The sequence below is a fragment of the Heptranchias perlo genome, chromosome 25 (genome assembly GCF_035084215.1).
Source record: "Heptranchias perlo isolate sHepPer1 chromosome 25, sHepPer1.hap1, whole genome shotgun sequence".
NCBI lineage: Eukaryota > Metazoa > Chordata > Chondrichthyes > Hexanchiformes > Hexanchidae > Heptranchias > Heptranchias perlo.
In genome coordinates this window covers 6,705,673-6,718,122 of record NC_090349.1, presented here as the reverse complement: position 1 = coordinate 6,718,122, position 12,450 = coordinate 6,705,673, and the positions used below count along the sequence as shown (strand labels likewise).

Genomic DNA, 12,450 nt, shown 5'->3' with positions numbered 1-12,450 from the left:
GGATTAGAATGGGCACCTGGTTGTTCTCCAAGCCGCCGTGGACACAATGGGCTGAATGGCCCCCTTCTGTGCTGTATCTTTTGTATGGTTCTATATAGTGCCTTTAACTTAGTAAAATGTCAGTATGCAGTTCCCGGAAGTGAAGTTAAATATCCTTCATTCCTCTTATGGTTAGGAAAGAAATAAATAGTGATCGGCTGATGGTTTTCCTGAGACCCTCTGATGAGACCCTCCTTGTGATGTTTCCTCATCACAAAGTTCCATATTATAGAGAATGGTTTTGCAGGTGAAGATGTTATGAATCTTATGTTAGGTAGCCAGGAAAATTAGATTTTAAAATGGCTTCAGCCGGTTGTGTTTTCCCATTGTTTCTGCAGCAGTGAGCAGTAGATGTCATTAGCCAGTCCTGACAGCATAGTTAGGACAATGTCCACCTTGAATGGGTTTACTTTGTGTCCATGCCTTGGTTCAAAACAAAGTTTGGTTGCTGGAACAGCTCAGTTGAAACATTAACATGCACATTGACAAGCTGTGGTGGAGGATCACTATTCCCTCTAAATGCTGAGATTAGGAAAATTCACTACAGGTGTGAAACGCCATCCAAGTGAGGTAATATATGTAGGGAATGACAGTTTCCCAACATTAACCGCTCACCGTATCAGATCTGTTAAACACTGTTTGTGTACTTCAAAGAAATGTCTATAACATAATGGACTTCTCTTAACATAAATCACAGCCATGGGCCCTCTGCTTCAGTTCTGGCAGAAGATGAGCTTCACTGGAGATTTATGTCATCCATGTACAACATAGCATCGTGAATATTGTTTCATCCAAAATTCCCGACAGTAATCAAATGACATGAGAATACATTCCAAAAATATTTTTTTAACCCCTTTGTGGACCAATTCTATTTTTATTGTTTCTTTTTAAAGTATTGGACTGTGTCAGTATCTTGTGTCTCACTAGATCTATGTATTGTTATAACTTTACATAAATTGGACGATTGGCTTTAGCCTGTAAAGGTTGATTTGATGATGTGGGCATCCCACCTGATCTCCGGTGTTCGATACTATAATTAGAGGATGATTGTTAATCCTGGGCCTGTTATGTCGGCCATGGTGCTTATAGGAGCAGAGATCTTGGATCATAAGAGACTTGGTGTGCTTATGGAAATGAGATTTTGAAGTGAACAGAAGTATTAGAAGAAAGATGTTTTTGGTTTGTGGAGATAGGTGGTCCTGCCAGATTCGATTTTATACAGGAAAGGCTCCCAACAATCTGATTAGGTCTGTGCGCTTGTATTTGGTCATTGCTCTGGCAATCATCCTGATCTATGGGACATTTGCTGGTGGCTCAGAATATGACATATTTAACACTGGTAAAGATTAAAAGTAATTTTGACCTTACTGGTTGGGAGGTACCAGAATAAGGCTTACAAATCGGACTTCTAGAATATTCGTTTCACTCTTTAGTTTTCCTCTATTTATTGTGATTGATTCTCGGGAGGGAAAGGCTAATCAGTCATCCAGTGTATGATTGGCTTTCAACTGCTGGTGAATGTGACTCTTCAGTTTGTTTAACTAATACAGGTTTTTCTATTCATGTTTCAGAAGGGGGCCCCCATTAAGGGACTGCAGGTGACTGGGCCCCTCTCAAGCTATCCCACTGAACCAGCAGGACCACCTCTCGGGAAGAAGGGGACTTCAGCTCTGTCAGCGTTGCTGGAGATGGAGGCCAACCAGAGGTGAGACCTCTTTTCGCTTTGAGCAGCTGGTTCCATGGTTACAGGATGATCCCAGTCAATCATCAACATCCCTCTGCCAGCTTTCTGCTCATTGTCACTCTTCCATTCAGGTCTTGATATACATAGCCCCACCATCTGAACTTTGGCCTTCTACATGAACTTTTCCCAACTGGGATCTATTCGGTCACTTACTGAGGGTACTGATCTTCAGCCATACAACATAACACAACTCGCTTTCACTCAGAGACTCACTGCTCAGATTGGGAACTGAATGGAATTGAAATAGCCCCTTGTTCATCCCCATTCCACATGCACTGAGTATTAAGAGTTTTAAAAACGTAGGTCTTCATTCAGTTGTAATTTAGTACTAAATCTGGGTGATTTGCTTTACCCCATAAATATCTCACTCTCTCATAATGAATGCAGCAGCTGAATTCATTCTTCCCACTGAATTGCATAAATGGTTTCAAATCAGCATTTTACTTTGATTAATCCCTATGTGATTGTTAAAAACTTCAAATCAATTCCCACTTAGTTATTTCCATAAAATCAAAAGCAAAATATTGCGGATGCTGGAAATCTGAAATAAAAACAGAAAATGCTGGAAAAGCTCAGCAAGTCAGGCAGCATCTGTGGAGAAAGAAACAGAGTTAACGTTTCAGGTCGAAGACCTTTCGTCAGAACTGGAAAATGTTAAGGAGTTAAAGTTTTTAAGCAAGTACAGAGCCAGGGAAAAGGAGGGGGCAGGGGGAAAGAGGGAAGGGAAGGAAAGAACAAAAGGGAAGGTCTGAGAGGGTAGAGAGCAAGAGTGATTAAACGACAAAAGGGATGATGGTGCAAGGCAAGGAGGGTGGTAATGGGACAGGTTAAGAAACAAGAGGTGGGTCTAGAGTAGCTGTGAATGACAACAGCAGAACCATTACCAGCACTTGCTGCCCAAAAAAATGGGATCAGTGGTTATGATCTGAAGTTATTGCAATCATTGTTAAGTCTGGAAGGTTGTAAAGTGCCTAAACGAAAGATGAGGCACTGTTCCTTGAGCTTACGTTGAGCTTCTTGGAACAGTGTAAGAGGCCGAGGTCAGAGTGGGAGTGGAATGGGGAATTAAAATGGCAAGCGACTGGCAAGTCAGGGTCATGCTTGCGGACAGAGCGGAGGTGTTCAGCCAAGTGATCGCCCAGTCTGTATTTGGTCTCCCCACTGTAGAGGAGACTGCATTGTGAGCAGTGAATACAGTATACTAAATTGAAAGAAGTACAAGTAAATCGCTGTTACACCTGGAAGAAGTGTTTGGGGCCCTGGACGGTGGGAAGGGAGGGATGTGAAGGGGCAGGTGTTGCACCTCCTGCACGCGCACTGGAAGGTGCCGTTGGGAGGAGAGCGGGTGTTGAGGGTGATGGAAGAGTGGATCAGGGTGTATTTCCATATTTCAGCCCAGTTGGCGATTAGGGCCTCCTGATCTGAGGGACAGCTGTTCAAATCTTCATAGATCTGAGGGACAGTAGTTGAAATCCCCAAAGTTTTGTCAGACATAATTCAGAAATAAAGTAAGCTGAAAGCTTGGGCTTCACTGTATCGGTGCTTTGCACAGTTTTACTGGCATTAGGAACGGCAGAGTGAAAATGGAAAGGGAAATGTCTGCACTGAGGGACTGAACCGTAGCCATTTCAGTGGAGATTTCTGAATGATGTAACTAGGTTAATTGCCTAAACAACTCCAGTCCCAAAGCAACATAATGAAGTGTCTGGATTGTGCTTTTAAATGTGATGTATAAAACTGAATCACGGTGACAGCTCTTTAATTAAACTCATTTTATAGCTGCACAATGGGGGCAAGAGAAGAAATCCGCACCCTTGATGTTAAAGGGATCTTGGTTGAAGTTGGGGCTAATCTCTGCCTCAGACCAGGCCGGTCTCCACTACAGGTTCAGTTTAACACCACTGCAACGCTGCCTTTTGGTTTTTCAAAAATATATTAAAATGTATTTCCCCTCTAATTGCCTTCAGGAGCTTTGAGGAGCAGCAGGCAGCAGTGCACTCTGGCAAAAGTGTCGGTCCGTCCTCTGACAGCACCCCACATTCTGGGCCAAATGTTGCCATCACGCCCACCTATGTTGACAGTCCAAGGAAGGTAAAAAGAACTCTTGTGTTTAAGATCGCTGCACACCATTAACACATTAGAGTCGTGAGAGTGGCTTCTGGTGTGGAGCATCCTAATGACATCACATGTGATTTAATACCGAGGTAAACAGGTAGAAAAACATTCCTTTTCTGCAAACGGTACACGTGGTGTTGCCACTGGGTGTATTTTACATATTGGTACCTGTACACTGCTGGGAATATGGCACTTAGGCACTGTGCTTGAACGTTGTGATAACAAACTTCAAGTGTGATAATATTCATTCTTCTCTCAAATTGCTCTCATCACTACCAGCGTCAGCCCTGTAACTACCAGTACTTCACCCCAGGGTTATACCACTCCAAGTGCGTGCTCTCACAAGGCGCAACCCATGTTTGGAAGGCCAGAATCTACAATTATTCTTGCTGGGTTTTTTTCCGCAGTTCAAATGGAACATGATATGAAAATGTCTCTCTCACTCTTGTGACAGCACTGTATTGAAAAAGAAGAGTTTAAATTAGTAAAAAGAATTTAATTACTCCCATTCAATTCAAATCAAACCATGTCTCTAGTTAAAAACAAAAGCAAAATATTGCTGGAAATCTGAAATACAAACAAAATGCTGGAAACACTCTGCAGGTCAGACAGCACATGTGGGGACAGAAACAGAGTTAACGTTTCAGGTCGATGACCTTAACTAGATGTTTCTAGTTCAATGGGCTACATTAAGACAACTAGGCATGGATTAGAAGTGAGTAGTGTTTCTTCACCCATAAGTAGTAAAGTACAACATCTTATTTCAATTAGTAGCTAAAATTTTATTCTGAACCCTAGTTTGCCTTTGTTTTGAGCGGACCTGCATGAAATAACCGTTAGGAACAGTAACTTGATGAAGGAATTAAAATAGCAGTATTCAATTTAACAGGATTACAGTGTCACAGCCTTTTTCTAGATTAAACTGAGCCCAGCTATCAACAATGTTGAACCTTGAAAGTTATAGTATATGCTTGTCAAAGCTCTATATAATGAGTTAACCGATAGCAGGCATGTTAGTGCTGTTTAAGTCTCTTCTTCTATTATAACAGTGACTACACTTCAAAAGGTTGTAAAGCGCTTTGGGACATGCTGAGGTTGTGAAAGGCCCTATATAAATGCAAGTCATCTTTTCTAGGCAAAGTTAACTGAAACTTTTTTGTCCTGGTAGCTGTTCAACTGCTATATGCTCAAGATTTCACAGGAGAGCAAAATGAGGTGATTGATTACCTCAGCTGGGCAAAGTCCGATTCCACAAACAGATCCTTTGCTTGGAGACCACTTATCCCATCTTTAACAAATGAGGTTATCTGGAGATGAACCGTGTGAGCACATGCCACAAGAATCTGTTATGGTTCTGCTGGCATTTTTCTATATTAAAGGTGCTATATAAATGCAAGTTGTTAATGTACAATACTCCTGAATAATCCATCAATCTCCTGGCTGAAGAGATTCCTGTCCAGCTTTCCTTCATTGATCTTTATAGTACAAGATTCAGGAGGAGGTCACTATGGTCATTCCAGTGACCCCATATTGGGCCAGGAAAGTCCTCAGGTTAATCTATCTCAGGAAACAGCCACTGAAGGTTTGAGCCGTCATTCCTAATTTGTTCCAATGAGAGGAAGTATTATTAGGTTGATGTGCACAAGACACAACCTATCACATAGATAGGATGAATGATCTTTTCTCAATCCAGTTGGTTCGTTTCACTTCGAAGCGAGACTGGGGAGAATCCATTACTGAGTAGCATTTGGAAAATTGGGTATTGGAGCTTATTACCGTGTGATGTTCCCTGGCAATCCAGGTCCCATGAGGGAAGATTAAAGCTCATTCGGCTCATACAGTGGTCATTTCTTGGGTCAACGAACAATACAAGGTCTTTGCTTGCGGTCAGATGAAGGTTGTGCTACAGCAGAAAGGGGGAAGATTATCTCACTGCTCCAGTGATGGGATGGTGTCCCGAGTGACTTTTCTTTTCCCCCAACCTCCATGATTAATGGCAACCTGCTACTCATATGCGGAAGGGAACTTGTGCCCAAGAATGTAAGTAATCTGTCATTCTCTTGTACTGATTTTTTACGCCGGAAGGATTAGAAGGGTAATGACATATCCCAGTTGATATGTTGTGCAGTACAGCACAACATGTTAGAAGCATTGTGGGGTAAAAGCTACCAAAGTTAAAGTCAGTGCAAAAGGCTTCATAGCACAAGCTTGTACTAGGGCATGTCAGGGAACCCAGCTCCTGATGAAGTATTGTTCTTTGCAGTGTACCAATTTTATTATATTTTTTTTCTTAAGTGCACTGTCAGCTTAAATCATTTGTTCCATTCATGAGGCTTGGGGGAATCGAAGTCACTATGAATTGCCAAGTGCATGGATAGCAATAAAGGGGACATGGGTAGATAGGAACAAGAGTAGGTCATTCACCTCCTCAAGCCTTGTTTGGCCATTCAGTTAGACCCTGGCTGATCTATACCTGAACTCCATTTACCCACCTTTGCTCTGTAGCTCTCGATACCCTCACTTAACAAAACTCTATCGATCTCAGTCTTGAAAATTTCAATTGACCCCCAGCATCCACAGCCTATTGGAGAACATTTCTAGATTCCAGTTACCCTTTGTGGAAATAGTGCTTTCTGATTTTACTCTTAAATGGCCTAGCTCTAATTTTAAGATTATGCCCCCTTGTTCTGGACAGTTTATTTGTATCGAGCCTTTTGAATCTCTATCATTTTAAAGGTATCGTGCAAACCAACCCATGGGTCTGTCCCAGGGTGCCATTTCAGATCTCAATATAGATTTGTGTTTGTCAAGGGGGTTGAAGTGAGTCACCCTTCAGTGCTTTAACAGGACCTGCTATAAATACAGGTATTGCTGTATTGCATGTGGCTGTGTTCCTGTGATTCTCCAATCCATCTTTTGGAAGTATGATGAATTACTTTAAAGCTGCATTGTGTGTAGAGTAATGTGCTGCTATTCTAGAATAGTCTTTTGTCATCCCTTGATGCAGAAGGTGGAAAGAAAGACGCATCAAGATAAATGCATGGGAATAATTTGAGGCCCATTTTGGATGTGACCTCTTCCCTTTACAACTCTGTCTAGCAGACTTTACATGAACTGATTGCAGTCTCGGTGTTAATTATGCATGAAACCCGGGCTGAACCCATTATATCAAAGGGAGCCATTACTGTCATAGCACAATTAACCAGACCAGGATGATGAATTTACACTTCACTGTGTCTGCTGCATACATTATTTTGGATTCACTGCCACAGGCTTTTACCACCTGATCTAGGGAATAGAGAGGTGAACTTCCCTTGTATACAGAAAGATAATGGCCCAAATCTTCCTGGAAAAATAACGGCAAGTTCACAACGCACGCTGTTATTAATGCGCAAATTGGCCAGCAGATTCGGACAAAGAAGAGATAAGCCGTGAGATGCAAACCACCATAACTTGCTGCTCGATTTATGCCGCTCCACTACTTGCTTCGCACAAACGGCATCTCTCCCTTAACCTGCCCGTTATTTTTAAGGACTTGCTGGATTCGCACATAAAACTCGAATTAAACTCACCGCAGAAAGTTAAGGCTCGTACTTAACACCGAAAGTACCCTTTTAACGATGTGGGAATTGTTAATGCAATGCCAATCAACCTCTCTGGCTCAGAAAGGGAACAGTTTAAACTGTTCAGTCTCATTCCTGCATGTAGTAAATTGTCAGTAAAGATTTTATTAATTTTTAATTTTTTTTTCCTTTTGTCTCTTTTTTTTCTCTCTCTTAATCCAATCTTTATTTTTCTTTCTGTACCTGATTTGAATTTAATTTACACTTCCTTCTCCGTTGTTCCTCATTTCTTTCACAATCCTTAAATTTCATTGGTTCAGGAGATAGACTGCTGGTCCTGTCTTTTACCAAGGTTCCAGATCCCCGTTATCAGCTCGCATTTCCATCAAATTACAGGGCAAAAAAATTCCGAGCTGATGGGTGCAGGGAAAGGTCTAATGAACAGGTCATGCCGCTCCAGCAAGATTTGCCCAATTTCTTGACTGTTTGTGATTCATTGTGGTTAATTCCTGTAAGTGTAATATGAAAAGGGCAGGACACACAAGTGACCATTCAGTGGGCCTTTGAATGATGTGTGAGATAGCTACCAGCATTCTGTCCCCTCTCCCCTGAGGGAGCAGGGCTATTTGCACCGTGGACTTCGGCTGATGAGATGCGTATTTGCAAAATCAGTGTGCTGGTAGAACAGAGTATATAAGTCTAGGATTTGTGCAGCTACAACATCTACTGGAGTGAGACCTGGATGTAAAGAAAGAAAGACTTTTATTTGTATAGCCCCTTTCATGATCTCAGGACGCTTTACAACCAATGAAGTACTTTTGAAGTGTAGTTACTTTTGTAATGTGGGAAAAGAGAGACTCTATTTCCTGTAATCTTTCTCATTTACAGTAACCTTCAATGGTGACGTTAGACACTCAGGTTTTGTTTTAGAACCATAAGATGCCTTGTAGCTCTGGCAGAGTTCTGGGTTCCTGTTTATAGGGCCCAGATTCGACTGATTCCACATCTCTGGCTATCTTTTAAATTTTTTTTTATATACATTCATGGGAATGTGGGCGTCGCTGGCGAGGCCAGCATTTATTGCCCTTCCCTAATAGCCCTTGAGAAGGTGGTGGTGAGCTGCCTTCTTGAACCGCTGCAGTCCGTGTGGTGAAGGTTCTCCCACAGTGCTGTTAGGAAGGGAGTTCCAGGATTTTGACCCAGCGACGAGGAAGGAACGGCGATATATTTCCAAGTCGGGATGGTGTGTGACTTGGAGGGGAACGTGCAGGTGATGTTGTTCCCATGTACCTGCTGCTCTTGTCCTTCTAGGTGGTAGAGGTCGCGGGTTTGGGAGGTGCTGTCGAAGAAGCCTTGCAGTGCATCCTGTGAATGGTACACAATGTAGCCACTGTGCGCCGGTGGTGAAGGGAATGAATGTTTAGGGTGGTGGATAGTGTGCCAATCAAGCGGGCTGCTTTGTCCTGGATGGTGTCGAGCTTCTTGAGTGTTGTTGGAGCTGCACTCATCCAGGCAAGTGGAGAGTATTCCATCACACTCCTGACTTGTGCCTTGTAGATGGTGGAAAGGCTTTGGGGAGTCAGGAGGTGAGTCACTCGCCGCAGAATACCCAGCCTCTGACCTGCTCTTGTAGCCACAGTATTTATATGGCTGGTCCAGTTAAGTTTCTGGTCAATGGTGACCCCCAGGATGTTGATGGTGGATGATTCGACGATGGTAATGCCATTGAATGTCAAGGGGAGGTGGTTAGACTCTCTCATGTTGGAGATGGTCATTGCCTGGCGCGAATGTTACTTGCCACTTATGAGCCCAAGCCTGGATGTTGTCCAGGTCTTGTGCATGCGGGCTCGGACTGCTTCATCATTATTTGAAGGGTTGTGAATGGAACTGAACACTGTGCAATCATCAGCGAACATCCCCATTTCTGACCTTATGATGGAGGGAAGGTCATTGATGAAGCAGCTGAAGGTGGTTGGGCCTAGGACACTGCCCTGAGGAACTCCTGCAGCAATGCCCTGGGGCTGAGATGATTGGCCTCCAACAACCACTACCATCTTCCTTTGTGCTGGGGGGGAGGGGCGGGGTGGGGTGTGCGGGCAAGGGAAGAATGAGATCATGAGCTATATTAGGGTGGGGAAGGTAAGCAAGGATCTGATGAAGGGAGGCGAGACGAAGAGTAAATGGTAGAGGAAGAAGGCAGAAACAAAATTGGGGCAGAAAAATAGAAAATATTATTGACTAAATGAGTAAGCAAAAGTTATAAATGAAAGGAGATCGGGAGATAAAATGCATTTTTGACATTAAATCAGTTTCTTTCCATGGGATATTGCACTAAGCCGAATGTTTCAGTGTCCTGTTACGTAGGGCAGTATCTGAAAATTCAAAAGGAACATCAAGGACCCCTCCAGCACGTTTTCTCCTGCTCCCAGAAGTGTTGAATTTTGTTTGATAACGCTCCCATGAAGCGCCTTGGGATGTTTTACTACGTTAAAGGTGCTATATAAATGCAAATTGTTGTTTATGGACTAAATTGCTCAGTTATCTCAGCCCCCTCTCAGGAGGGTGATGGTGTTTAAACAAGGTTCAAACCATAGCTGCTTAATTTTAAAAAAAATTCATTGTAGTTGAAGTAGAATTTTGTGTTTTAATAACCTTGTGTATTAATAACCTTGTGTGTTTTTTGAAATTTCCCTGCAATTATTCCTATTCTGAAGGCTGCAGGTTCCCAGTTGCCTGGTGCCTCCTAATCTGCGTTTACTGTTTGTAATGTTAAAGTTCATGTGTTTTGACTGCAGTTTGTTGCAAATCTCCATGTGTGTGTCTGCTGTTACTGTGATTACTCTTGTGTTTTGTGTGGTGAACCCTCTCTACTTTTTACATCTCTTGACGTCTCTGCTCCCAGGATGGGGCCTTCTTTCTGGAGTTTGTGCGAAGCCCCCGTACAGCGGCGATCTACCATCCACCGGTCAGTTTTGTGTTGGCATTTAAAATCTCTCTTCCATGCATCCCATCATTTCCTGCTAAAACAATGCTAACCCACAGCTGATTGATCTTCGGGGTTGGAGAAGGCTTTGTCTCTTCAAAACTTCCTTGGTGGGACTTGTTTTGTAATTTTTGTTTTTTTTTGTTCTCCTCCTGAAGGCATTGACTCTCTGTGGGGTACAGTTCCATCGTGTTGGTCATCCTCCAGCACTTCACCCAAATGACCATTCTTGTGTGATTCTAGACAGTTAGTGTTGGCAGACTAGTCAGTCATGGAGGAGAGTCACAATTGAGTCTTACTGTGTCCTTACTGACATTCTCACAGACTCTTTCCTACAGGAATCACTGGACAGCTGCAAGTAGTGGAAGCCCAGGCTGTTTTTATTCCCTTTGCCAGCCTTGTGTGCTAATGCCAGTTGTTGTACACCTACAGCCACCTCTGACCTAATGAGCCACCAGGATGCAAATAACCTTCAGCTGTACACGGTAACACTACCAGAAGCTGATGTTAGCCTGAGGATCGCTAGAACAGGGCCTGTTTGGTTTCTCTTCTTCATTTATCCTCAAGTTGTTCTGAAGATCAGTGCGGAGAATGAAACATTTTTACTGCTTGGCACCCAATCACCGTGTTTCTATTCCCTAGTCCATGTATAATGGGGATTGCTATAAAAACATGGTTTCTTTCAGCAGTGATATCTTATCCAGACCCAATATTGCTCTCCTTGCTGGACCAATGGGAGCAGGGGGTGGAGAATAGTTGGGAGGTTGCAAAGAGACTGAAGGTTGACAAAACTGCCTTGTGTCCCATCCCTAACTACAGTTGACCAGAACTAACTAATGCTGCCTTTCTAATCCACAGTATGAAAGGATGCATGTAATAGTGCAGCCATCGCTGCAGTAGCCCAGGGTGGCTGTATTTCTAACGGGTATGCTTTTGTAGTGCTGGGCATGGATGTATTAGGAGCCAGAAATGTTAAATGTTATCACAAACGATTTGCTCAGTTTTAAAGATCTCCTCATTGACTCTTTGAATACTGATCTGACGGCTTTGCTGTTTATTTTTGCATTTCCTACTACTCCAAGATCTGGCAAAATGTACTTTGAGTAAATTTCTTCTTGTATTTGTTTTTCCCTTTGAATTTCTTCCCTCCTTGCCTGAAGATGTTGACTCCCACTGGTGTAAAGCTACAATCAGGAGAGACGGGCTGCTCAAATGCATGGAATCCATCACAGCAACCCTCGCCTTGTCCTCCTGTGCCCACTTTCATCAGCGGTCACGGGATAGCGATCAGGGGCATAATCTCGACTGATTTATTTTATCCGTCCCTAGCCAGGAGCACTCAGCACAGACCAAAAATTGAACCTGGGCCCTTCATTTATGGTTCAGTTTGTAGCCCATGGAGTGCTTACCCCACTGATCCATGGCTGATAGCTTTTCTAAATTTCTGGTATTAGTTTTCTATTCATAGAATTATATAGCACAGGAGGAGGCCATTCGGCCCATCATGCCTCTGCTGGCTCTTTGAAAGAGCCAACCAATTAGTCCCACTCCCTGCTCTTTCCCCATAGCCCTGCAAATTTTTCCTTTTTAAGTATTTATCCAATTCCCTTTTGAAAGCTACTATTGAATCTGCTTCCATCCTCCTTTCAGGCTGGTGCTTTGTAGGTTTGCGGCATTTATTGGACCCATAGTGTTCTCTTGCGGCTTTAAAGAGATCATGTAGAGTTATTTTGCTTTGATGCAGAAGTATGGCACTGCCCTCAAAGGGTGATCTGCATGACGTATTATTCTTAATATTTCCTGATTTTTGTTCCTCATTTTCCCACAGTTGCTTATTGCCACCTTGCTCTACTGCACACCTCTGTCAGCCCTCAAACCTCCCTCCCCACCAATCTCAGTACTGCACTAGTCAGCTGGCAGGCATGATGGTCGTCCTGTCTGTGCGTGTCAGTTTTCTCCTTTCTCAGCAAAGGTAACTGTGTTTTGCCAGAGGTGAACACACAGTC

General features: G+C 43.1%; 1 protein-coding gene across 4 annotated transcripts in view; it reads left to right on the top strand.

Moving 5' to 3' along the window:
• depdc5 (DEP domain containing 5, GATOR1 subcomplex subunit) overlaps positions 1 to 12,450 on the top strand; it is a 194,629-nt gene that overhangs the window by 124,482 nt on the left and 57,697 nt on the right. For all 4 annotated transcript variants that reach the window (XM_068005515.1, XM_068005516.1, XM_068005514.1 and 1 more), the window contains exons 30-31: positions 1,611 to 1,744; positions 3,751 to 3,874. In XM_068005515.1, coding sequence (XP_067861616.1) covers positions 1,611 to 1,744; positions 3,751 to 3,874 — 258 coding nt within the window. The remainder of the gene's footprint in view (positions 1 to 1,610; positions 1,745 to 3,750; positions 3,875 to 12,450) is intronic.